At 42.7% G+C, this 26,949-nt stretch overlaps 1 protein-coding gene across 2 annotated transcripts in view; it reads left to right on the top strand.

Moving 5' to 3' along the window:
- Positions 1 to 26,949, top strand: part of TRPC7 (transient receptor potential cation channel subfamily C member 7) — a 1,454,711-nt gene that overhangs the window by 1,106,878 nt on the left and 320,884 nt on the right. For both annotated transcript variants that reach the window (XM_069652608.1, XM_069652607.1), the window contains exon 7: positions 2,010 to 2,274. In XM_069652608.1, coding sequence (XP_069508709.1) covers positions 2,010 to 2,274 — 265 coding nt within the window. The remainder of the gene's footprint in view (positions 1 to 2,009; positions 2,275 to 26,949) is intronic.

Below are 26,949 nucleotides of genomic sequence, written 5' to 3'. Positions count from 1 at the left end.
GAGCAAGAGAAAGGAAGGTATCCATGGTGGAGTATTCTTGGCTAATCCTACGTCAAACAGGCTATTCAGTCTATGTAGACCATGGCTGTGTATTTGATACCGTAAGGCGGGAGGTATTGTGTCAGAAGTTGGATAGAGGGGGAATACTGCGTGGCCTTCTCAAAATGATCAGTCAGGGTCACTGTGAATGGTGAGGCTACTAAATACATGGCCACTTACGTTGGCCTCAAGCAAGGCTGCATTCTCGCATCGTTCTTGTTTAATGTATATCTTGCTTGCCTTAATGACTATTTATCTACAATCAGCCGCATGTCCACCTACACTGGGTTTTACTCCATTGCAGTGCTAGGTTAAGCCAACGACCTGGTGCTGTTCAACTGCACACCTCAGGGCATCCAACATCAGCTCAATTGCTTGGAACAGTACTCCAGGAGTAACGGTCTGACTATTAATGTTTCTAAGACTAAGGTTATGGTCTTTAACCCTCACGCCCACACATGAACACGTTTGTAAACACTTGTTGCCTTGGATCCAATAGAATCAACGTAATTAAAAACGATGACTATTTGGGGGGTGACTATTGATAACCAATGTTCCTGGAAACCCCAGATGAAAAAGGTTGAGAGCAAAGCATTGCAGCATCTTGGGGTGGGGGAGGGGGGGTCAATTCACACGTTAGCTAAAAGCCACAGTGGTTAGTTATTCCCTGGGCACTGTTCTTCAGGTATATAGTGTTAGAATTCCTCCTGTAATCTTGTATGGTGCAGAAGTGTGGGGGCTGAAACACACTGACTGCATAAAATTGGGGGGAAATTACTAAACATCCTGGTGTGATGCCCTAGTATACTCTGTGTAGAATATATGCATTTCTAACTAGATATTCTTAGTCTTTTGCGTCAACTGCAAGCAGGTTGCGTGAGTCTCAACTGGAAAAGAGTCAGGCTTCTTCACTGCTGAGCATAGTCTTGTGTGCACGACTAAACATTAAGCAAGGCTCTGAGAGTATGTCTGAAAAGGCACTAGTTGTAGAGTGTGAAATCAGGTGCCTTAAATAATCAATCAGCACACATAAGCAAACATAATGCTTGTTTTACAGGCACGGCAACGGCCAGGGTTGTAATGAGGCCCATTGTCTTTAGATTGGGACAAAGTGAATACCTCTTGCACAGTTCCAGGCATCCCCGCTGCTTACCTAATCACATTTCCGAAGAATCCGATAGTGTATGAATATCTTCACTTGAAGTTCAACTTGGTTAACACCCTGCAGGTTTTGGGCTCTAGGATGGGCCTTGACAGTAGTGCCAGAGTTGTCGCCTATGCAGGGGAGGGGAATTGGAAACCACCAAACATCTGATGCTGCATTGCGACAGCCTTGACATGTACATAGGTGCACGTTGAGGGCGATTGGACACTAAGCCATTTTTCTTGACTTGGAGTTTCCTTGGACTACTTACCATCAGGGAAATGATTGTGTGACTATGTATCACCTGACCAAGATGTGTCTTAGCATCAACCATATGCTGGATACACTGAATCATTAATATCTTCTTTTTTGTAAACTTGGCAAATAGAACACTTTTCATCTTCTACTGATAATTGCCATGTCTTTTTCCTATTTTTACATCATGTGTTAACAGTGGATTTTATGCAAACGTGTGTGTATTTGTAATTATGTGTATTGGTTTAGCTTTGTATAAAAAGCCTTAATTGGTTGGATTACACCTAAATAAATAAATAAATAATAATAATAATAATAATAATAATAATAATAATAATAATAATAATAATAATATGACAATCTGTTAGTTTGTAAAAATATATTTGGAAATCTTGTAAGCAAGGAGATATGCATTTTTTTCTGTTTTATAGATGTTATGGGTGCACTGCGTTTCTTAGCAAATGTAAAGAATATTATTTTAATAACAGGTCTTGTTCCTATATATCACTAATCACCCTGCTTGGAGTAAATATAACAACTGCACTGTTTTTGTTCCCCTTCTTTTCCTTAGCCAGGAACAAGTGGATCCCTTCTGATCCCCAGATCATCTCAGAAGGACTGTATGCCATTGCAGTGGTACTGAGTTTCTCCCGCATTGCCTATATACTGCCAGCCAATGAGAGCTTTGGTCCCCTTCAGATCTCCTTGGGACGGACAGTGAAGGACATCTTCAAATTCATGGTTATCTTTATCATGGTGTTTGTGGCCTTCATGATTGGGATGTTCAACCTGTACTCATACTACTTGGGGGCGAAGTACAACCCTGCCTTTACCACGTGAGTATGCACTTTGGCATAGACAGTGTCTCTGCCATTATGACATCGAAGTGTTTGTTTCTGTGCAGAATTGATATGTTTACACTGCAAGCTAATATTGGGGCATGTGTGTGTTTTAATAGCTAACACAGCACATACAGATGGCCACAGAGCACTTGTCAAAACAGAATTGCAGTTGATCATCACTACGCAGTTGGCAAATGTTGAGATCATGGGGATCAACTGTCTGGTCTATAGTGGTTCTGTTGTATTCTTGTGGGGACCCTGACGCAATAAGTAAGCAATATAGGGGAGAATACGCTCACATTTCCTACTATATAAAAGCTCATGGTGGTGCCACATGAATTAGTGTCATAAGTTTAAGCGAATGTGTGTGAATGTTCAATAGCATGTGTGTCAAGCTGGGAGGTACGTGAAGACTGTGTACCTGTTTTCTTTGATGTGGATCTTGTTGGGGCCGCCAGGCTGTAGCCAGCTGAATGACGAGTGTGTGACTCGGGGAACCCGCCTCTCCACCACCCAAATGGTACAGGGTGGAGGATGGACAGACTCCCAGCGTCACGGAAGGCACTCTCCTGATTAACGTGACGGTGGGACTGTGCAAGCACAGACAGGAGAGGCAGCAGTCAGGTTGAAGATTCGGAACAAGGTGAAGTCCAAGGTGAACGCGGGATCACACCAAACAAAGACTAAGTCGGGGCACCAATCCGCAGGAAGACACTTTCAGGCGAACTTCAGGTAGCTGGTTTGGAGATGGCTGACTAGCCCGATGGTCTGTAGATCCAAAAAGGACGAGGCACCAGGCAGGACCAGACAGGAAAAGGGGAACCAGATAGGGAAGGGAAACCAAAAAGGGAGAGCCCAAGGAATAGGGAAAAAGACAAAGGCCCAATTGGTCCCAGGAGAGTCAGAGGGGAAACTGGAGCCAAGGGAACCCAGGGCGAGAACAAGGAACCCAGGCGACTGGAGGTCAAGTAGGGCAAGTGGGACCAAAGAGACCCTTGGGCAAAACTGGGCACCCAGGCAGGCAGAAGGCAAGCAGGACAAAAAGGACCCAGGGTTGAGCAGGGCACCCAGGCAGGCTGGAGGCAAGGCAAGGCAAAAGGGCCCAAGAGGACCCAGGGTTGAGCAGGGCACCCAGGCAGGCTGGAGGCAAGGCAAGGCAAAAGGGCCCAAGAGGACCCAGGGTTGAGCAGGGCACCCAGGCAGACTGGAGGCAAGGCAAGGTGGAAGCAGGAACCACAGGAAACCAGGAGCGTGCAACACGAACGAAGCTTCCGCGTTGAGACGCGGTTAGCTTCTGCTTGCGGTTCCCTTTTATGGGCCGCCGGCACCTGCGAGGACTGAAACGCAAGCCGTTTCGTCTCCGGGTGCCGGCGGACCCGAAACGAGGCTTGGAAGGCAAGCCCTTCCCAAAGCGCAGGCCCAATCTACGGCGCATGCGCAGAACCGAGACAGCGGTTTCCCGCGCATGCGCCGCAACCCTCCAGCAGCGGTTCCAGAAGCTCTCCTCCTGGCGGCTCCCCAGGCGCAAAAGCGCGGGTAGATCCGCCAGGAGGGAGAAGGGAGAGCGATCGCAATGGACCTCGGTCTCCCCAAAAGTGGCGTGACAATGTGTCAGGAATGATTCCAGCTAGTACTTCATATCCCCCGACATTGCAAAAATGTGTGGGTCCTCTTGGGGTGTCAAATGCAGTTTCAAGCCAGTGCTCTACTTCAGTATCAGCAGACATCTAAAGATCATTTATTAAGTTGGATAATTATAATTTCAACAGATACACCAATGCTGGCACCTCACTGTGTGACATAGCCTACAGGCAAATCCTTTATGTTGTCTCTTTGAAAGACTACAGTAAAGAACAAATGTTGTCATTAATTTTACAAAATAACAACAAACAGGGTAAACTGTTGTAAGCAAGAGGGCACGGGCAAGCCGTTGGTTTCCTTTGAACCGTTAACAGGATAGACGTGATAACACAAAAACAACGGTTTTATATAAAAAGAGCGATTCATTAGTTTCAATGAAATGGAGAACTGGTAATCCAATTGCTCAAACTCAAGGACAAGGGGGTAAGGGAGAGGTGTTGTGTGGGAGGAGGGTGGAGGGGCAGATCCACTTTGGTTAGTGCAGTGCTGTCCAGAACTGTGGATTAGATTCTGTAGCTGTCTTGTTGTAATTGAAAAGACCTGAGATCAGGTCAACTGTTCGTATTCCTTTTCATGTGTCAATCTTTAATCATTCCCGTAGGTCACAAAAAGTAGGAGATACTTGAAGTTCAAAAGGTGGAAAAGCCTAAGGACAGGCAAAATAAAAGGGCCGTGGGGCCTTAGGGTTTGGAAAGGCTCTTCTAAAAAATGCACACTCTTTCCATCTGGGTGTGCGCAGGAACAGTTGTTGTATAACAATATCTTTTTCCTTGTACTACAGATATTTGATGTGGGTCATGAGAGCCCTCATGACCTCTGGGGTCCACCGGTTTCAATGGCATGCAGAGTTGGAGCCATCTTCCTCAGGACAGTGATTCCATGTAAAGAATAAATCCAAAAGTTCTGAATGTCTGAACTAGGTCAGGCAACTCCTCTATGCACATAGGGTGTGCTGTAGGAGGTCTGTCCCATTGATGGCAGGCAACGCTGATGGTCATTGCTGCTGCACCTACGAGGGAAGCGGCTGCTCCGTGAAGGTATAAGATGCATCCATTTAGAGCTGTACACCTTTATTAGCTTTATTAGGCATGACGGTAATATCTAAAAAGTTAAGAGTATTTTTACTCATCTTAGAAGTGAATTTCAGGCATCTGTCTTGCCCATTAATCCACTCACAGAACTATCTTGCCTCTACTTCAGTCCCTCTCCATACAACCAGAATGTTGTCAAGGTAACATTGCCATAGATGCACCAGTTTTTTAAAGGGGTTGTTATCTCCAAATATTCTATTGATTTCAAAGGAATCCATATATATTAATTGGCCTCTGTACCCGATGGTAAAATGCTTTATTGAAATGGAAATAGTTTTCCTTTAGTGCAGTTTCCGCACACCAGAGAATAAATGAGGCTGGTGTCTTAGTCTCGATCTGGTTGCGGAGCAGCCGTTCTTCAAGCATGTCAATAGATGCCCCCTGTGGAATACTTGTGTATGATGCCCCCACATCTAGTCCTAACAGAAGTTCTTCTTCTGTCTTCTTCTGGGTTGAAATTCAAACCTTCTATTTTTTTGATTATTTGTGTGGTGTCCTGCACATATGAGGTAATTACTTTCACCATTGGTTGTAAAAATGTATCCGCAAAGCGTGAATGGGGTTCTAAAATTGAATGAATCCAGAAACAATGGGGCATAATGTTCTTGCAGCCAGCTATCCTGTGAATACATACTTCTTGTGAGAGAAAGGTGGATGTCAGTTGGCTCTGGGATTGAATTCATGTATTCACTCCTCTTCGTAGTCAAAAAAGGAACATCTCTCTTTTACATGCATACATCATGGGTTTTATACACTGAAAATGGATTGTGCAACAATTCATGCTAATGTGGACCTTAAATATTTAACACATTTGTATTGGTTATTTTACTAAAAGGTCAAAACATCATTCACAGTTCCTGGTTAGGATGACTTGCTATTTCCCACTTCCTGAATGACAAGCAATTTTAAAAACTAGGAAATGGCAGTTCTAAAACACAGGACTCCTTATGCAAATGTAACATTTCTGAGAATGACACATTTTGTTCCAGACTTTCTTAGCACACAATATTCAGAACATAGATTAGAGTGTCACATTTCTGCACACAACACTTCTTTTCTGTGTTTCTTGGTTTTTCCTAAAAACTTTGTGGGATTCTGAGATTTGCAGCCATTTGAACTGAGTATCCATAAAAGAATGGATTATCTTGCTAATGAATTATCCTCCATATTTAAATATATTCTAGCCTATTGTATGTTTTATGTATGTTTGCGTGTAATGTAAACACACTGTCCATGTCCCATGCTGCCCCAAACAAGTGTGTGCAGTGACCCCTATTTCCAATGTAATTTTTACTTGAATAAGGGCAACTTAACTTTCCTAGACAGACAAGAATACCAAATGTCTACAACGTTGGACAGGAGAGTGAAGTATTGGCCATAGTTACCATTTGTATCTGTCTACCATGAGAGGGGGGAGGGGGGCGACGGGGGTATAGACCTCATTTACATCTATAAGATCATAATGTTGGTAGTCATAGAAACTCAAACACATATTAAATCCATGTGCATCTTTGATGAACTTGTTGATGTTCACATATTGTCACGAGACCAGGAGCATGGAGGCTTTCGAACCGCTGGACAGGAATCCGCCATTAATCGTGCCATCACATTTCGCCATTATGCTTTTGGCATGGTCTATTCTTTTCTTTTCTAACATGGCCGCCGCCGGGTTCCTTAATTCAGTTCGGATCCCGGCGAGCAGCGCCTTGAATATTCAGGAGAATTTTGCTCCTCTGTGTTGCCTGCGCGATTGTGTTTTATTCTTGGCAGTGCTCTGCCCGTGCTTTCCTTGCTTACCCTTGCTGCCCTTCTAGTTTCTGTTCCCCCTTTCCTTCCTTTGACTAAGGCGCTTGTCGGTCTCTCTGTTTTATTCTGCCCTTCTTTCTTTCATGTGCGGATCTGCCCGCAGTGCTTCCACACTGCATTTCTGTCTTTCCTTGCTCGCCTATTCCTCAGTGGTCCTCTCCGCTTACCTTTTTCTTTCCTGCTCCTTTCCATCTGGCTTATCAGATTTGTTTTGCTTCGGTCCGCAACGACTATTCGTTTGTTTGTTTACCACATTCGCAGTCCTGTGAATTTTCACGGACAGCCTTCCTGTGTTCCTTACCTGATCTTCCTTTCTCATTTTCTTTGAATCCTTTGGGAATATGAGTCCAGTTAATTTCCACTCTATATTCTGGGAAGTCTCAGGATTCCTATTTCAAGAGCATTGTACCAGCCTTCCACGCGGACCAGTGAAACACCCACCTCCAGTTTTTTTTTATGCCTAACGCCTTTTCGCCCCTACTTCTTGACTGCTCCGGGAACGGAGTCCATTGTCATGCGCTGCCAACGTTGGGGAATTTGGTCACGGTGGAGACTGGGCGGCCATTAGCCACCCCTTCACGTCCCACCACGCACTGTGTTCAGCGGTCTAGTTGTTTCCGCGGCGTCTGCCGCGGTACGCCTATTTCTTTCCGTCACACCCGGAAGTCTGCGCGTTGCAACCCTCTCGCGTCAGGCTCCGGGTGAGACGCTAGTTTTCTTCGTTCCCTTTTCGGTCCCTCTATTTGTCTGCCTGCCCTTTTCTCCAGTTCATCTCCCTCTCCCTCCTTTGTTTTCCTTGCGACTTTCCTGGTCCCCCTCTCTGTTCGTTACACTCTCTCCTTCTGGCCTCCCTTAGTATTTCGTCTGACTCCAGCGCTTCGGACTTTCCGCTTTGGCAGCTCTCCATTCATCAGTCCTCCTTACCTCTTCTTTGGACCTACTTACCACAGCTTCGCTAGGGGGTTTTTTATGCCATCAGGCTTTTTCCCCCATTTAGCTTGCTCCGGCAGAGAGGCCCCCTCTAGACCTTATTGTACCAGGTCAGGGTGGCTTCCTTCCGGGGTAGGCCCTATCCTCCGTCAAAAAAAACTGCTTGGTGGAAGAAGAGATTGGAACAGCCCCAGGAAACCATCGCCACAGGTGAGGAGGAGGTTGGAGGGTTGGAGTTAGAAGAAGAAGAGGGCAGTTTGGAGTTTGACTCTGACAGTTTGCAACGCCCAAAAAAGACCATGGCTACCCCAGAACAGCTGCAAGAGCTGATTCAAGCCGTACAAGGAATGAACGTCGAACTACAGAATGTCAAAGCTGAAAATGCAGCATTAAGACAAATGATTACGGCTCGAGAATCTAGGGAGACTGATCTCCCCCCCATGTCCTTGTCTTCTGGTAAATATGACGGATCGCCGAAACGTCTCAAGGAATTTCTCGAGTCTTGTGCCATTTATTTTGCCTTTCGCCCACATACTTTTGCCAGCGCTCACACCAAGGTGGGGTTCGTTATTTCTAATCTAACAGGAAACGCCCTGGCCTGGGCCTCCCCACTAGTAACCAGCAATAATCCGGTACTCCAGGACTATGGCGCCTTTGTCACCTTGTTTAAACAGACCTTCGAACAGGCTGAGATAACTCATATTGCCGCAGAAAAACTGCTAGACGTTCAGCAGGGTAGCAGCGATCTCAGGACCTATATCTCGTCCTTCAAACGCCTAGCGACAGAGGCCGGGTGGCCGGAACACGCGCAATTTACTATATTTCGCCGTGGTCTAAAAGAAGAATTAAAGGACGAACTGGCTCGTCTGGCACTTCCCACCTCTCTTTCAGATTTGATGTCCATAGCACTCCAGATAGAATTCCGCCTCAGTGAGCGGCGGGCTGAAAGACGGAAGCTGCGCACCCCAGTCAACTCACCCTCTCTCTGGAACTCCTTCTCACCTGTTACCCTCAGCATCAAGCAAGGAAGAACCCATGCAGATAGGAGCCGCAAGAGCCCCATTAACACCTGAAGAACGTAGAAGACGGCGAGACACTGGTCTCTGTATGTATTGCGGGTCAGATGCGCATCTACTACGAAGTTGTCCAGCGGTTCCCCCCCGGAAACCGGGAAACGACAGACCTCGGAACTGAAGGGGGCAGGTTTCCGAGGTATATCTTCTCGTCCCTATGTAACCTTAGCAGTCACTCCCCAAGGAGACACTATGGACTCTCGTTTGATGGTGGTATCCTTACAGATACAAACGTCTACCAAAAAGTTAACTACTCTAGCCCTCATTGATTGTGGTGCCGCTGGAGTCTTTATGGATACCGTTTGGGCCGATCAACAAGGTCTTCCCTTAGTTCAACGCGAGGATGCCCAGAAGGTAGAAGGCGTTGATGGGACCCCGCTTTCCTCTGGTCCCATCACTCACACTACAGAAACGCTCACTGTGGTTATCCAACATCATACTGAACGTATGAAATTCGATCTTATTCGAGCAGCCCACTTTCCAGTCATACTGGGTATCCCATGGCTGAGGAGACACAACCCCTCCATAGATTGGTTCAGGAATACCATTACCTTTGAGTCTGGATTCTGTAAGGAAGTCTGTATGCCACACCGATCACAGGAAATAGTGAAGGTTCTCGCGCCCGAATCTACCGCCACGTGGGATATCTGTTGCATTCCGTCTGAATTAGAGGAGTTCTACGAGGTCTTTGTTGACAGAATGATACTAGAGTTGCCCCCGCATCGTCCAGAGGACTGCGCCATAGAACTCGCCCAAGACGCATTAGTCCCCTTCGGGCGGATGTTTTCACTGTCTCTCACAGAGAAGGCAGCTCTACGAAAATACTTGGATGCCCACCTGACCAACGGATTGATCCGACCTTCAAGATCTCCCGCAGGGGCCCCATTGTTTTTCATCCCCAAGCGCGATTCTACAGAATTGAGGCCTTGCATTGATACCGGGGTCTCAATAAGGTCACAATAAGAGATAGATATCCTATGCCGCTTATCGCCGACATACTGGAGGCAGTGCAGGGGGCTACCATTTTTTCTAAACTAGACCTGCGAAGTGCCTATCATCTTCTCCGAATACGCGAGGGTGATGAATGGAAGACGGCATTCCGTACACCTTTTGGGCTCTATGAGTATCGGGTTATGCCCTTTGGTTTAGTGAATGCCCCAGCTGTTTTTCAGCGCTTCATGGATACTATTCTCTGAAGTCCTTTATATCTTTGCGGTTGTGTACTTAGATGACATCCTGATTTTCTCTCGATCCCCACAAGAACACGACCAGCATCTACGAAGTATACTAGATCGCCTTCGAGCCAACTGCCTCATGGTGAAACCAGAGAAGTGTGTTTTCAAGACCAACACAATCTCCTATCTGGGATTTATCCTATCCAAGGAAGGTGTTTCTATGGATCCCGGAAAGGTATCTGCCATACTGCAATGGCCCACACCCACCTCACTGAAGGACGTTCAACGATTCCTAGGTTTGACGAATTTCTACAGGAAATTTATCAGTTACTTTTCTCAAACAGTATTACCTATCACGGCTTTACTCAAAAAGGAAGCTGGCTCTTTTGTTTGGACTGACCAGGCTGACAACGCTTTTGTGCAATTGAAGAAGTTGTTTTGCTCTGCTCCAGTGCTTCGCCAGCCCGATCAGACTATACCGTTTATAGTTGAGGCCGATGCCTCCGCCGAAGCTTTGGGAGCCGTGTTATTACAAGAACATCAGGGGATTGAGCACCCAGTGGCCTATCTCTCTAAGACCTTGTCTGTGAGTCAGAAGAACTATTCGGTTATAGAGAAGGAACTGTTAGCGCTCAAGACGGCTTGTGAGGAGTGGAGACACTTGCTACAGGGTAGTGCATCACCCTTCATTCTGCGTACTGATCATAAGAACTTGAAGGCTCTCAGGGGGATGGAATGCATTAATTCCAGACAAGCACGATGGGCACACTTCTTTAGTCAATATGACTTTGTCATAACTTACATCCCTGGCTCCCAGAATGGTCTCGCCGACGCCCTTTCCCGGCGGAATTCCCCAGGGATGGGTGCCACCTCTCCGGCAGAAGTTCTAATTCCCCGCAACAGGATAGTGGATATCATATCTACATTCCTTCAAGAAGTGAAATCCGCAACCACGGAGGGTATGGAAGACATACTACCTCCAAAAAACAGACAAGAGTTAACAAGGACAGGGGGGCTCCTTTGGTACAAACAGAAGTTATTCGTTCCCACTCAAGCTTTGCGCATGAAGGTTATGGGATGGTGTCACGACCATGTTACGGTTGGTCACCGAGGACAGAAGGGCACTTTGGAGCTAGTATCTCGTACGTTCTTTTGGCCCTCTATGTCTAAGGATGTCAGGATGTACTGTAAGGCCTGCCCAGTCTGTGCGCAAAGCAAGGTTTCTGTATGTAAACCATTGGGGTTGTTAGAACAACCTGAAATACCATCACGTCCTTGGTCCCTTGTCTCGATGGACTTTATCGTGGAATTACCCGTGTCCCAGGGCTATACTTGTCTCATGGTCACCGTGGACTCCTTCTCAAAATTAGCCCATTTCTCCCCCTTAGTTGGTGTCCCCACTGCCCCGGAATTGGCCGAGGTGTTTCTCAGGGACATATTCCGACTACATGGACTCCCTGATAGGATCATTTCTGATAGGGGGAGTCAGTTCACTTCTCGATTTTGGACAGCCTTGTGTCATCGCGTGGAGATTAACAGAGCACTGTCCTCGGGGTTTCATCCCCAGACCAATGGCCAAACCGAACGGCTCAATGCCACTCTAGAACAATATCTGAGGTGTTACATAAATCGCCACCAGGACAACTGGGTATCCCTTCTGCCCACTGCAGAATTTGCCTATAACAATTCTGTACACTCGGCTACCAACCTTAGCCCCTTTTTTTGTACCTACGGTCTCCATCCCCGAGGGATACTCCCCTTACTCGGTTCCCCGACCAACATACCCTCCATCGAGTCTACATTAGCCGACATTTCCACTGCCCATAAGAGCGCCCTGGTCAGTTTGACCTCAGCTCGGGAAAGGTATAAGTCGCAAGCCGACAGACATCGCCAGCCGTGTCCCCTGTGGAAGGAAGGGGATCGCGTATGGCTATCCACTAAATACCTGCCTCGTTGGTTGCATCCTACAAAATTGTCCCCCCGTTTCGTGGGGCCGTTTAAGGTCACACAAAGGATAAATCCTGTAGCCTTTAGGCTCAGTCTTCCCAAAGATATGCGACGCATACATCCGGTCTTCCATTCTTCTCTTCTACGCTCGGCTGATCCCAATACCCCCAGAAATAGGAACTTACATCTCCCTTCGGATCCCGACCCTATTACTAAAGAATATGAAGTTTCCCACATCAGGGATTCCAGATTTAAAAGGGGAAGACTGGAATATCTGGTGGCTTGGAAGGGTTATCCCCGTTCAGAGGATTCCTGGGAACCGGGGTCTTTTGTTCATGCCCCCCTCCTTACCCAGAGGTTCCATCGTTTTCACCCAGGCAAGCCTGGGTGGTCCAGGTATAGAAGGGGGCATACTGTCATGCGCCGCCAACGTTGGGGAATTTGGCCACGGTGGAGACTGGGCGGCCATTAGCCACCCCTTCACGTCCCACCACACACTGTGTTCAGCGGTCTAGTTGTTTCCGCGGCGTCTGCCGCGGTACGCCTATTTCTTCCCGTCACACCCGGAAGTCTGCGCGTTGCAACCCTCTCGCGTCAGGCTCCGGGTGAGACGCTAGTTTTCTTCGTTCCCTTTTCGGTCCCTCTATTTGTCTGCCTGCCCTTTTCTCCAGTTCATCTCCCTCTCCCTCCTTTGTTTTCCTTGCGACTTTCCTGGTCCCCCTCTCTGTTCGTTACACTCTCTCCTTCTGGCCTCCCTTAGTATTTCGTCTGACTCCAGCGCTTCGGACTTTCCGCTTTGGCAGCTCTCCATTCATCAGTCCTCCTTACCTCTTCTTTGGACCTACTTACCACAGCTTCGCTAGGGGGTTTTTTATGCCATCAGGCTTTTTCCCCCATTTAGCTTGCTCAGGCAGAGAGGCCCCCTCTAGACCTTATTGTACCAGGTCAGGGTGGCTTCCTTCCGGGGTAGGCCCTATCCTCCGTCAAAAAAAACTGCTTGGTGGAAGAAGAGATTGGAACAGCCCCAGGAAACCATCGCCACAGGTGAGGAGGAGGTTGGAGGGTTGGAGTTAGAAGAAGAAGAGGGCAGTTTGGAGTTTGACTCTGACATCCATGCCCTGCCATATTGGCAGTCAAGTTGGCTTCCTTACCTCATAAAAAAAGAGAGTTTCCAGTTTGGAGAAGGAAGAAAGAAAGAGAACCAGAACCTGTCAGTTCAGGTGAGGAGGAGGAGGAAGGGGATTTCCTTACTGAAACCACCTCTTCAGAAGAAGGGGAGAGTGAATCTATTCACAATCGTGACACATACTCACTATTTACTTTCAAAGTAGTTTGAGACCTCCTCTGTGGAGTAAAATTACAAAGCTAAGCATTGGCCAATCTAATGTTCCAACAAAAGGAGAACATGACCTAAAGTTAAATGGAATTATGAAATGTGAAGGAGAGATAGGAAGTTTTGAAGATGTGAACAGTCCTACATCACCACCTCTACTGTTGGGTACGGAGAGTGAGTGAATGTGTAGGCATGCTTGTGAAGGGCAGTAGGGGATATAGAGTGTGATGGAGGAATCCATGTTTCTGTAAGGGAAATTAGGTGAAGGTGAGGGAGAATGGTAAAGAAGATAGTCAACTGTAAAGGAAGTCTTGTTACAGACACATTGTGCATTCCAAATAGCAATGTATGGGAGTGAGATGTACAAACATACTGATGTTAGGTTTGCGAAGTAGAGCAGCTCTGGTGGTAGATGTGTGAAGAGTAAGTGTGATGAAAGTTTAGGTTTGGAGGGTTTAGTTATTGAGAGAGTAGGTGAGTGGAAAGAGGGGTGGCATCGAGGAAAAGAGGTGATAGTGATAACAAGATAATTGAAATGACTTTGAGCAGGGTAGAATGAAGAATGAAGTAGAATTTAAAGGAAGAGATAGTAAGAGCAATGCATTGTGATGGCAGGCCTGAGCAAAGATGTAATTGTTACTCAAAAGAAAGTAACAGAACACAGCAAAGCAATAGCTCAAAGGCAAAGAGGCAAAGAGTCTGAAGGAAAGGCTGCAGGTTAGCCCTTAGCTCTTTGAAGGCCCTGGAGATAGTGTCCTTGCCCGGCCACCCTGCTTGTCACTTGATGGTGGTGCAGGTCGATGAGGGGAGTGGGATCGATAGAGGATGCCACACTCAGATTAGCATAGCAGCAGGAGTCAGAGGGTGAGCCAGGCCACCTCTGCAGGATGCCTCAGACAGATGGAATGAGTGCCTCTGGTGCTACTGTTATGTGCTCTGTGTTGCTCTCAGCTGAGTTGAAGCCCCTTTTGGGGCTCTCTTGACATCTCTGATGTCGTGGGTGTTAGTCTTAGCAGTGCACGGTGGTGGCATCAGTTATGGTTGCTTAGCTTACCATAACTGGCGAATTTCAGAGGTTTTTCGGTTTTAATTGTAACCATAACGTCCCTTTAACGAAGTTTGTTCAATACATATATATATATTTTTTTTTTTTTACAGGGCCGGCGGTAGTGGCCCTGTAGTTATGGTTAAGTTGTTCTACCCATAGGAAAAACACTTTTTGGCGGCTTATAACTTCGTCCCCCCTCGACGAATCCTCATAAAACTTTGCAAAAACAGTATATGGGCCTGGCAGATGGATTCTGGTGAGGCTTAGTCGGGGGGGGGGCAAAATTTTAGGGGGAGTCCCAAAATGTGTGTTTTTCTTAAGACGCAATGTAAAAAATGATTTGCTCATGCCTATAGCCCAAACCGCTGGATGGATATTCACCAAATCTGCAGCAGGAATGGCGGCTTGGTCCCAAAAGTGTGTTTTTTTAAATTTGGTGTGAATCTGTCCAGTAGTTTATTTATTTATTTTTTAAATGACCAAACGTAGGTCACAAAATGAGTGTGATATCGGGATTTGGTCCATGGATTCCCTTCCCTATTTGTCTGTGGACGGACCCCCGATTGGTCCAGGTGCCGACGGGAGGTCTGCGGACATCAGACTCGCCCACTGATTGGATGGTGAAAAACGTGAGATGCGTCATATTTTTGGAAACACCAGCCATGTTGGATCTACGGACTGCCGCCGGTGTAGGCAGACAGCGCGGTGGGAGAAAAAGTCTGTAAAACACATTTTGGATTATTTTGTGGTGGAAAGAGGGGCTGGGAATTGTGGGGGAGTGGAAAAAAGGTGATATGGGGCTATTTTTGTAGGTTGAAAAAGGTCGGGCAGTTTGCGGACAGTGCTGTGAATGGACGGTTTGGAAATGAACTTTGGGGATATATGATGGCTGAAAATGTGTTTAGAAATGGCAGGGAAATGGAATGAAGGTAATGTGGCCTGTTTTCATAAGTGAAAATAAGGTTTGGAAATGCTGCTGAATCTGCGGTCAATTTTGGGGTCTGTGTGCATAATTTCGATTGCAGGAAGGTCAGAATGAGTTTTATTAATTAACAGTGCATGGTACGTATTTGTTATATAGTTAATTGTATTGTGGTGGTTGAGGCCTGTGGCCAGATGATGGGGGTTATGAGGGCCATGGACACAGGCTGCTACATTACCTATAATTACTATACACATATTAGCATATGTGTATAGTAATTATAGGTAATGTAGTAGGAGTATGGCCAGAATCACCACAGTTGTAATATGTGTAAAGTAATTATAAGTAATGTAGTGGGAGTACAAAGTGTGTGGAATATGGAGGAATGATGTAATTGAACTGCATATGGTACTTATGATGTAGTGCAATTGAGGATAGTGCTCATAGAATATGTATTTGATTATAATTTTTGGTCAATAAGCACAGCGAGTAGAGCGCTCACTTTGACATCCGTGCAGAGCCTGCCAACACAGGTTTGAATCTCGACTGCGCCAAACTCAGCCCTTCATCCTTCCGAGGTCGATAAATGAGCACCACACACCATAGGTAAAAACAAGCAGCGCTCAGATACCTGACGCTTACTAGCGCTATATAAATGCAAACAATCAAATAATAGCTTGTTTTTAACTTAGTTTTATAGTGTTATGAATCTGGAATCACTGGTTTATTTTCTGTGGGAAAAAAAAACAGTACAATTTGTTAAGCAGGATAGTTTAAAAGCTGTAATTGCACACTAATGTACATGTACATTTTTTTAGACCCTCATCAACAGTATATTCTAAGTACTATGTTTGGTACAACATTAGTGTGTGACAGACTGCTATTGTCTTGACATTAAATAATCATTGGGTGATTGGGAAAAAAATCCATATTGGATAAAAATAAACCTGATTACAGTTACATGAGTGTAAGGGTTATAGTATGTTTGTTTGTAGTATGTTGTGATTAAGGGAATACTTGAAGTAGTTATATAACTGTTGGCATATTCTAACTACATTAGAGGTTAGAAGATGTATTGTTGTATAAGGATTAAGATGACGTATTTGAAGTGTATTAGAATGAAGAATATTTTTCAATTATTTAGATACTTGTTGGCGTATTCTAACTAAATTGACTTTGAAAAGTACAGTTGTAGTATTATAGATGTAGTTAGACACATGTTGGCATATTCAAACTGTTAATTGTGCTATAGTTTAGTGACTACATTTGGGTTGGGTTGAAGGAATATTAAGCGTGTATTTGTTACATTTGCTGGTAACCTATGTTTTTTTAGTAACTGAGGTATTATTATTATATTCAAAACACCCACTTCTTTTTTGGCATATGCAGTGTATGGACCTCACATGGTTGTGGCACCAATGTCGTATAATATACCTACTGTTGTGAAGGTTTTCTTTCCAAGAGATACTTGGCCGTGTGTGAAGCCCGTAAGCTTACAGTTATTTTTGATGCCATCTGCATTGCACCTTAGAAGCATTAGTATGACATATTGGCTATGTGAGATTATTTGTATGGTGAAACGATTGTCTGAATTGCAAAAAGGGCATAATATGCCATGATTTGCATTCTGCAGAAGCTTGTGAATTTCAATGGACTCAGAATTTGGTATGGATACAAATCGTTCATTAGGGATGTGGTCTTGTGAAACATGGTTGCAGAGAGCGGATAGATGTTTCTATGGGTATGAAATCTGGAAGATTTAATTTACGGGGATGTTTTTGGTTTTCAGTACTTGAAGCAAGTACATTAGGAATTCTTGTGGATCTTCCTGTGTGTTTATGTTAAATTCTACCATTCCTGCACAGAGTCCAATAATTGCCGTATACCTGAGGCACTGTAAGTGTTGTCAGTATGATTTGTAGCATTTCTGTGAAGGACAAGCATTTGCAAACACAAATGGTATGAGCCGTTTAAGTACATTTTGTGAAAAATTGATGGCAATTGAAAGAGAAGATTCATTGTCACATTAGCATAACAATTTACTCCAGTTTGTGTTTCTGAATTTAAATGGACCAGGGAGTTATTTTTGTGGATCGGCTGATGGGCCTGCAGATCTTTCTGGAGAAGAGATATTTGTGTCTTTATGTTCTGATGGATTTTAAGTTGACTTTGTACTAGAAGGTTTTATGGTTTTATTGTTTGATGCAGAAGGAGTTGATTGTTGTTTTTTCAAGGTATTTTTGGGACATTTGCTATAGCTTCTGTTTGCATTACTTGTCTTTTTTAAGTTTTCTTTCAATTGAGGTACAGGGTACATATCTAGATGTCGGGTGTATAGTTCCTGTAGCCTATTATATTCCCGGACAGAAGGAAAGTCAGCGTTGACTTTGTTTGCATCAAAGTTAACTAGTAATAGACTATTGAGTGTACGCAGACATGAACGTGCTATGTAACTCATACCTTCTTTAAAGACTGTGCTGCCTATGTCAATCATTGCTTGATCTAGGGTTAGACCTTGTGATTTGTGAATAGTAACAGCAAATGCAAGAGATAGAGAACATTTCTCTTGCGTATGTACATGTCTTTGAAAAGAAGGACATGTTCTATTTTCTGGCTAATTCGTTTAACTTCTGCAAGTTTGTCCAAGTGGATGATGACAAACTGAACATTGTTGTCATGTGTATATGTGTGCCAACAACTGTACCAAGTGCTCCATTGACTAAATCTTGTTTTACATCAAGGTTCTGTTTTAGAATTACTCTGCAGTTTAGGCACAAAGTCAATATTTTCTCCAATCCAGCTGTGTTGGAGATACGCGTTTCTAAGCTATTTAGTTGTGCTGTTGCTTGTTGACACATATGAATTATCATGCTGTGCACTTCTAGTTTGTCTGTGGAGCTGATATGCAGTATGGATTGCATTTTTTTTCAACATTGTCTCTGTAAATTGACTACAGCTTGCAACGGTTGCTGTTAAGGACATACATTTAAGATTGTGTTGAGCTAATTGTTCCATGACATCAGCAGCAGATGTGTTTTGTCCATATAGCTCATTGAAAAGTCTACTATATAAGATGGATTTTGCATCTTTAGTCAGCAGACCAGTTACAATGCTTTTTTTAAATGTTAGCATAGCTGAGGTCTTCAGACTGGCACGCGTTTTGAGTTAGATCTTTGTAGTGAAAATGTTGCCTGAGATTTACATTTCCAATACTGCCTAGGGGATTGCAGCCTTGTTTGTGTTCTAATGTTTTGAAAATAGGGTGACCTTTCACTTCTTTAACTGAAGGAGGTCTCTGAAAACAAAAACGTGTTTTCCTCCAAATAGTTCTTCATAGTTTGTTAAGAATTTTCTACCAGAACCAGCTACCAGCTGCACCACTTACATACAGGAGCAGAGGTTTATCATTTTTACAGCTATAGATTTTGGTTTCATGTTTTAAACCATGTGTTATATTGTGAGTTGCTTCCAGATAAATGGTGAGCTGTTCATCATTAAGCTGTGATTTCAGCACTGACAACTCTTCCTCAGATTGTTTATATTGATACGTGGTATTTTCTACCTTACTCATGGCTATTTCTGCATCATTTAGAATGAGCGGTTCTTGGCTACCTGTAAGGGAAGATTGACTGCCCTCATGAGTATCTTTGTCTAGTTGATCTTCAATGCCTTCCTATTGTTGGCGTTCATTGTCCAACATTTGTTTGTATTGTTGGAAATTGTCATGTGTTATACTGCTTTCATTTGCTTTGAATGCAGCTTCAAATGAGACATAGTCACCTAATAATAATTTGTCTTTTCTCCAAGGTTTAAAAAGTTGGAGTAGGGCCATGAAATGCAGTTCTCTATCTTGTGGAGATTTAAATTTCTACTTAATATGATTAATTAGACTGGCTTTGATACTTTTCACTAGGCTGCCTTCAGAAGTTGAGATTGAATATTTGCCAAATGTGTCATTTGGTGTGACATTGTTTTTGTGGGTGTAGTTTTGGGCAATGTCAAACAGACACATGTTTTCCAAAGCAGTACTTGTAGTATTTTTTCAATTAAATTGTTTTTTTGAAAATGTCCTGACTTTTGGGGTAATTTGTGGCTTTTTATTTCTATCTTATCTCTTGGTAGGATTTTAGTACTCGTTTTCGGGATGAAGCTGGTCCAAGGTTCAGCCAGAAAATGTGTTCAGATTTGCCATATAAGGCTGTACCTGTTAAAGGGTCTACAGCTTCATAGCACCAGCATTCTGAATGGGAGAGCATTCTTATACCAAACCTGTACAATTTTATTTTTGTGATAATGTTTTGTCAGATGATATGTCATCCCAGAGGTCTTTTAACTGTGTTTTCTCAGCGTTGGTGAGGCTGTGACATATCTTGCAACTGCAATGGAACTGTCTGCAATGTATTGCATGTCTATGTTTGCATTCCAAAAGAAGGCAATGATTGCATTGTAATCATTGATGTACTTGGATGCTTCGTCCTTTTTAATGTTGTATGTTTTTTTAGGGGATGTGCCTTTTATGCTGTGCCTAACAGAAGATATCAAGCTATTTACTGGTCCTTTTCTACAAACTGGTCTAGGGATGCCAAAGCAACATTTGGTATAATATTTGCCTTTTTTTATATCTATGTCGGCAGTATTTGGCACACATATGTATTTGGAAGTGTAAGATGTGTGCCTGAAGGTCACTATTTGTGTTTTCTGAAGGGATGTCACAGGTAATGTATTTTTCAATAAACTGTAAAACATTTGCATCACTATCATGGCCAAAATTAGGACCATCTTTAATCCTCAAAAGCATATAGATTATGGATATGTGGTGCTCCTCTGGATTGATATTCTTATCTCCAAAAGTAGTATTGCACTTTTCCGAGCAGAGGGGTACTTTCTTGCAGATAAAATGCAGCATGGCAATGAAGCAATGGTGAATGTATCTTGATACATTGACAGGGTCAAGAGAACAGAGTTCTCCTGGTGTTTTATATCTATTCCATCTTTATTTATGTTTACTGTGTGTGGAAGTTGTGCAAATCATCCCATGTGTATTCTGCACAACTTAAATTAAAAAACATGTGTGTGAGCCTAGGTTCCTTAGCATATAACGTATATCAGCAAGACAATGGAACTAGTATTCTTTTGTACCACACATGTATGCCAAGAGATTTGTGATACTTTACTGCAAAACTTCATCTTTGACTTTTATTTTTTGAAGCAGTTGAGGAGAGGATATATTTAAAAAGTTAGAGCCTGTTTTTAATATGTGTGCAACTCCATAACATAGAGATTCTAGTTCACATTTGAAGAGGAGGTGGAAAATGTTTTCAACATTTTGTCTGAATCTGGGGTCTTCAGAATACATTGTTAACGAGTGATATTCTGATGCACTAATTTGCTCTGACCTTTCATCATATCTTCCTCCTTTTCCTGTAGGAAAGAGTAGAGGACAAAAACATGTTTCCACACTTTTTTCATTGGGGATCCTTTGGCTTTATGCGTTTAATATGTTTCGAATGCATTTGTAGGGTGAATTGTATACTGGTATAAAATGTTGGCTGCAGTAACATGGTCTACACTTTCAAATTGGCTAGTTGCTGGTGAGTCTTGAATAATTTGGGTGGTTTCTCTTACGTTTGCCTCTATGTTTGTATCTTTGTAGTATTCATTGTTTTCTTTTAGATATTGTTGGGCTTGTCTAAATTTATTTAAGTTGACTAGTTGTTGCCTAATTCTTTTGTCTTTTGTTGGTACACCATTAACTAGTATAATCAAAGATTGATCTATCGGTCGTTGTGCTCCTAGTGTTTGTACATTGTCTTCTATATCTAACGGCAAATATACTGCTTTGCCACAGATACCCTTCGGCTATCTCAGGTAGAGGTTATTTGGCTGATGAAGTTGAAGGCATATTAAAGCTCGAAATTGGTGCACTGTTTGTAGTATAATGCTCTCCTACAAGTTAAGCTGTTGGAGAGCTTTTGCAAGTGGGAATATTTCTAAGTTTTTAGTGACAGCACTTGATGGCATTTGGTTATTGACAAGCTTTGTGTTGCAGTACGTGCAAACAGTTGAGGGGTCAGTTATTTTATATTTAGTTTCTGCTGTTAGATATAAAGCTAAATGGAACCATTGCGATTCTTCGTTGTTTTCTATTTTGGAGGCTAGATCTACTATTTGTGTGCTGTTTTAATAAAAGTTCTGTGACAATAGACACATATTTTGTCTGGTATTTCAGAAGAGCTGTTTTGAAATGTGGCTATTTCCTTTTTGTATATGTTTATTAGGACGTCGTTGCTTATGAGGGTTTCAGTAATATTTTCTGAAGGTACATAATTTTCTCAGTCAAGTTCAGTTCTGAAGTATTTACGTTGGATGTGCTCTATTTCTTGAAGCAGTTCTTTGGCTGTTGCATGTAGGAGAATGTTATTTAAAATGTGCAGTTCTAGAGCAGTTCTAGAGCAGGGCTTTTTGCATAGTTTAGTCGATGCACAAGATTCCATAGAGTAGAATCGTGTGTCGCTCACACGTTGGAAAGTGCTTTTGCAGGCAGTTCCTAAAATGCAGGCTAATGAATGTCCTCGCACACAAGTGTGGCAGCGCACTACAGGAGGATATAATTTGTAATGTGATCATTTTGCTTTTGTCTTTTATATTCACATAGTGATTGAGGAAATGCTGTAAAGATTTAAAGGATGGTTGGCATACATTACACATTGAGCTGCATAACCATTCGTACAATGTGCAGTTTGTTTGGTTGAAAAAAGTATGTTGTACAAAGTTTGTTGGGGACTTTTTTTCTATAAGGGTTTCTTTTGGCATAATTGTGTGTTCCACAATTGCATACCCTCAACCATTATTGTCTAGGGCATTCGTTTTTTGTTGATTATGTTTATACGCTTCTTCATTGAATATGGTTCTGTGCTACTTGTGTGAATCCATTCACCATTATAGAAGTTTGAAAATGTTTGTATATTGACACTGCGCCTGTTTAGAAGTAGTTTTTGTAATTCATTGATTCATTTGGTTAGTGGTGTCATTCCGTTTAAAATCAAAACAAACAATTTTCTATTTGGTAGAAATGTGCTGTCAATTAGTGCTTGCAGGATTAGTCTCCTGTGGTATTTCTTAATGGTAGATCTGACTTTTAAGCTATTTTTATAAGATTGTGAAGAACTCTAATGTGGATCATGTTCTGCAACATAAATCTTTTGGATTGTTTTACAGTGAATATGTTAACTCTGGTAGATAGAGGGTTAGGTTTGTTATTAGGTCTGCTTTTCTTTGTACACCTTCTTTTCCTTTTAGTTTTTGCAAGAGGTGCCTTACCTTTTTTCAGTCGTGGCTGGTTTAGTTTTGTTGAGTGAGGTTACTAGCTCTTTTGTTTTAATGTTTTCTATCAATTGTTTGAGAGGTGGATGAGTATATGCTATCGTTTTATTCTTATCTGCTCTACTATTCCTTTATTTTCTACACAGTTGCTTTTTAGTAGGCATTTTGTTGTGTTGGTTGCGAAAAGAGAACATTTGCGTTGGAATGTTGTGCAATATATATTCAAGTATGGTGCACAGGTTTGTGGGTGTGATTGTAGAGATGAATAGAGGGTTGTTTCATTGTGAGGTGGTGTATTTGGTGCGCTTTAGAATGTTGTGAGCGTAAGAGTCTGCAGAGGTGTGATGGTGTTGGGTTAGTGAGTAAGGGAGTGATGGTGTGATGGAATCTGTAGGGTGATTGTGCAGTTTTGAGCAACAGAGTGGGTGTTGCAATGGTGGTGTGTAGATGGGCATAGTAAGAGTGTGATAGTGGAATATAATGGGCTAGAGTGAAAGAAATGTTGATTTGAAAGGAGTAGTCTTGGGTATATATAGGTGAACTGTGCTGCTCTAATTACATGCATATCCGCGGTACAATAATGTACTAACTTTGTTGGATGTGAAGCGTATTTTTTTTCGGTTTTTGTTTTAGGTAATTTGCTTCTTTCCTGTAATTGTAAAAGAAAGTTAGTGGGGATATGTGGTAATGGCAAAGTACTTTTAGTAAGCAAGGTTCATATTTATACCGGAAAGATGAGTGGTGGGGAAAACAGTTAGTAAAATTGGTGGACAGTTAAATATGGATGCTTTTAGGAGCATTTTCATGAAAGTCTAGAAATGCGCATGTGTATGTCTAGAAGCTCTGTAAAGTTTTGTAAAAGAGAGGAAAAGCTGTTGGAACAGATTTGTAATACACTTTTAAATGGCAGTTGGTGTATGGAAGTTTAATATGCTAGGAGTATATGCATACTTGCCAACATGATGCATTCTAATCTGTAGGTGTTTATGTAGTCCTAGATCTTTTGTTTGTGTTCTGGGACTTGTAGTTCCACTTTTACCATTGTGAAAGTTGGAGTACAAGTCACAGAATGTAGAAAAAAAAGTATGACTGCATAAGCAGCTGAAGATTTGAATGGGTTATGTTAAGAAGTATACATACTGTCAATATATTAAACTGGCAAATACTGAGTGTCAATTACAAATGGTGTACAAATCTATTTTATCTGCTTTTACTTTCTTTTATGAAAAAGTGCTGTAAATGCAGGTATGCATTTTTGAACTTTCTTCAAAATTCTTCAATTTTTTTTTAAACCACAGCTTTGTATATGTTTATTTGATATACATGTCACAGTTTTGAATCTTGAAGTTAAATTGTGTTTTTTTCTGGGACTTGAGGTTTGAGTTTTATTATGGCCGAAGTTAATTGGAAGTGACGGAATGCAAAGGACAAAATAAAGTCTTGATAAGCACCTTTAGATTGGAATGGGTGATGTTGGGATCTATGCATGTGCTGCCAACATTTAAACTAGCAGACAAGTGCCACTTAAACATGGTCTAAAGATCTATTGTATATGTGTTTCCTTTATTTTATGAAACAGTGACACAGTGCTGCTATACATGCACATATGCATTTTTTACTTTCATCACAATGATTGAAAATAGAAACATTTTGAAGTGCAGAGTAATGGTTTGCTGCTTCGTGTGTGCAGGTGATGAATGCTGCAATACATGGCATTTGCTAGAGTGGTTAAAAAAGAGAATATGCTTATTGAGAAGCTTATTAATGGGTAAGTAGCAGGAACCCTATATATATCTGAGAAAGAGTTGAAGAAAACATTTTTAAATATAAGCATACATGTAGTATGTTTTGTTGGCCCAGGAACAAAATATTCAATATAGATGGGGATATTCCTTTTTATTCTGAGGCCCATGGGTGTGTGGCGCTTTACAAACATTAAAATAAATCAATAAATATGTTTTGCTAGATGCAGATATTGCTGATTCTGGAAATAGAAATCTTGGACAGTTGCACAGTAGTTTCTGGTGCAGATGATTTTCATTAACAGGAGACATGTACTCTGAGAGTTCAAGTCTTCATCTGAAGTGTTGAAGTGAGATGACAGGGTTAGGTGTAGAGCTTTTGGATGTGATTGGTGGATGGTTTGTAACTTTTTGAAAGCAGCCATTGAGGGAATGTTGAGAACATGGAAGTGGAAAGGGTAGAGGGGCTGTGCCTTTGTTACGGGGTCTGTGGATACTGTGGTAGTCCGCGGACAGCACATCCATATCTGGCCATTTTGTGGATGCCTGGCATGGGAAGGGGACTGCAGGGATTAGCCAATCAGGTTTTCTGGGTGTGGTGGACAGGAAGAGAGGGTAACAGGAGTTGTGTTTACAGGAGCGGTGAGAGCACTGACAATGGCTATGGCTATATGTTTGAGAAGACAGACTGTGCCGATTCTAGGGGACTCCTCAATTCAGTCATTTAAGGTGTATGCTGAAAATCATGGCATCCGTAGAAATATTGTATTGGCAGAAGTAGATGTTGTGTGCATGCAGTGTGTGGCTTAACCTGTAAAGGCTTGCTTTCATTCTGTGAGAATATGGCTCACTTTAAATGTCCAGACATTGTGGTTGTGCATTGTGGAAAGGGCAGTTTGGGGCTTGTGACTGCAGTGTATTTGCAGGTTGTCCTGAAGGATTTCTTTAAAAGTTTAATGCAACTGTTTCCTGCTGCTAAGATTATTTTTTCTGAAATAAATCAGAGGCAAACATGGAGATGTCCAACACACTTCTTCAGTCCACAAATTGAAGAATAAAGGCAGCTTGTCAATAAAATTGTATTTGCCTTTTTATATGCTCCTGGAATGTCATCTTTTGAGAATGACAATATACGTTATGATGGTGTGAAGTTTTTTTGTCAAGATGGAGTTCACTTCCCAGATGTAAGAAATGCAATTTTCCTTTCCAAATTTGGCAATGCATTGAAAAAGTTCCTGTAAGAAAATTGTAAAGACAGATGTAGAGTGTACAGTACTACTGTACATAAAAGCAAAAAAATTGGAACAAAAGGTGCTTGTTAACAAACTCCCCAAAAAAGTTCTTTTCAGAGCTCCACTAAAGATTAAAAACTTAAATTGTGTTTAATTTCCCCCTTCAATCCCTTTCAATGGCCGCAATGTTCGCAAACATTTCAATAATCCACAATGGCACGTGCCACATCCGTGTCTTTTAAATTTGCCTGGCATGGAAAGGGGACTGCAAAGACCACAGAAACAATCATTGTGTCTGCGGACATCAGGGGATCTGCTTCCTGGGTGTAGTGTAAAGGAAGAGAGTGTATCAGGAGGTTTGTTAGTAGGAGTTCTGAGAGGATTGAAAATGGCCATGGCAATGTCTTTCAACAGGCAGAGTGTTTGGATGTTGAGGTACTCTTGGGTTCATTGGTTGAAGGTGTATGCTGAGCATTGTGGAATAGCCAAAAATCTTGTATTCCCTGAATTGGAAGTGTTCTGGTATGGAGTGTGAGTCATCAAGTGGGTGGACTTGCTCCGATTTTCTTCACATATGATTGAATTGAAACATCCAGAAATGATTATTGTTCATTGCGAGGGAACAGTCCCTTTAACAACGTTATTTCAGTGAATTTCATGGGTTTTTGTTAATTCAACTTAACCATAACATCCCTTTAAGCTTATATATATATATCATCCTGCTAGGGGGAGTGAAGGGTGCTTCTGGTTCCCACCTCAGTAACATTCCACAGTCCAGACGATCTTCTCCTCCAAGCGCTTTCATGCCTCTTGCAATAATCACAGAGGCAGTCTGTTCAGGTGTTACTTGTTAGTACCAAATATGGCCTCAAGGAATGATGGTTGCTGTAGTCAGTGCAGGAAGCCATGAACCAACTCTCCCTCCAATTACACAGTGTAAATCTCACAGTGGGGGGAAGTGGGAAAACCAGCAGTGTGACTCACCAGAGTGGGGCATATGTCAACCGCTGCTGCCCCTCTGGAGTCTGAAACTCCCCTAAAAAATTAAAAACTATGGGGTTCGAGGGGCGCATCTGCTTCGCAGCTCAGTAACCTCCAAAGTCCAAGTTTGAAACATAAGGCTGAATGGTATTGATGCAAAAACCTGTCAGATGACTCCATGACTAAATGTTAATGTTAATGTTAAAGGATATTTGTAACACACACTATCACCACCGGAGTGGTCCCCTGGCACTCTGGCGTCTCTGAAAAAGGGGTAAGAGGGGAGGGTTAGTGGGAAGAAGCAAGAAAAGTGCAAGGGAGCCGTGATGTGCTGTTGGCATCCTCAGCCCGGTGGGTCCGTTGGCTGGGCTTGGGGTGTTTTACAGACGGTAGTCGTTGTGTGCTGTTGTGCAAATCTATGTGTG

This window comes from Ambystoma mexicanum, chromosome 3p (assembly GCF_040938575.1).
Source record: "Ambystoma mexicanum isolate Mex_15411 chromosome 3p, UKY_AmexF1_1, whole genome shotgun sequence".
NCBI lineage: Eukaryota > Metazoa > Chordata > Amphibia > Caudata > Ambystomatidae > Ambystoma > Ambystoma mexicanum.
Note: the sequence above shows the minus strand (reverse complement) of the source record. Positions and strands in the feature narration are given on the sequence as shown.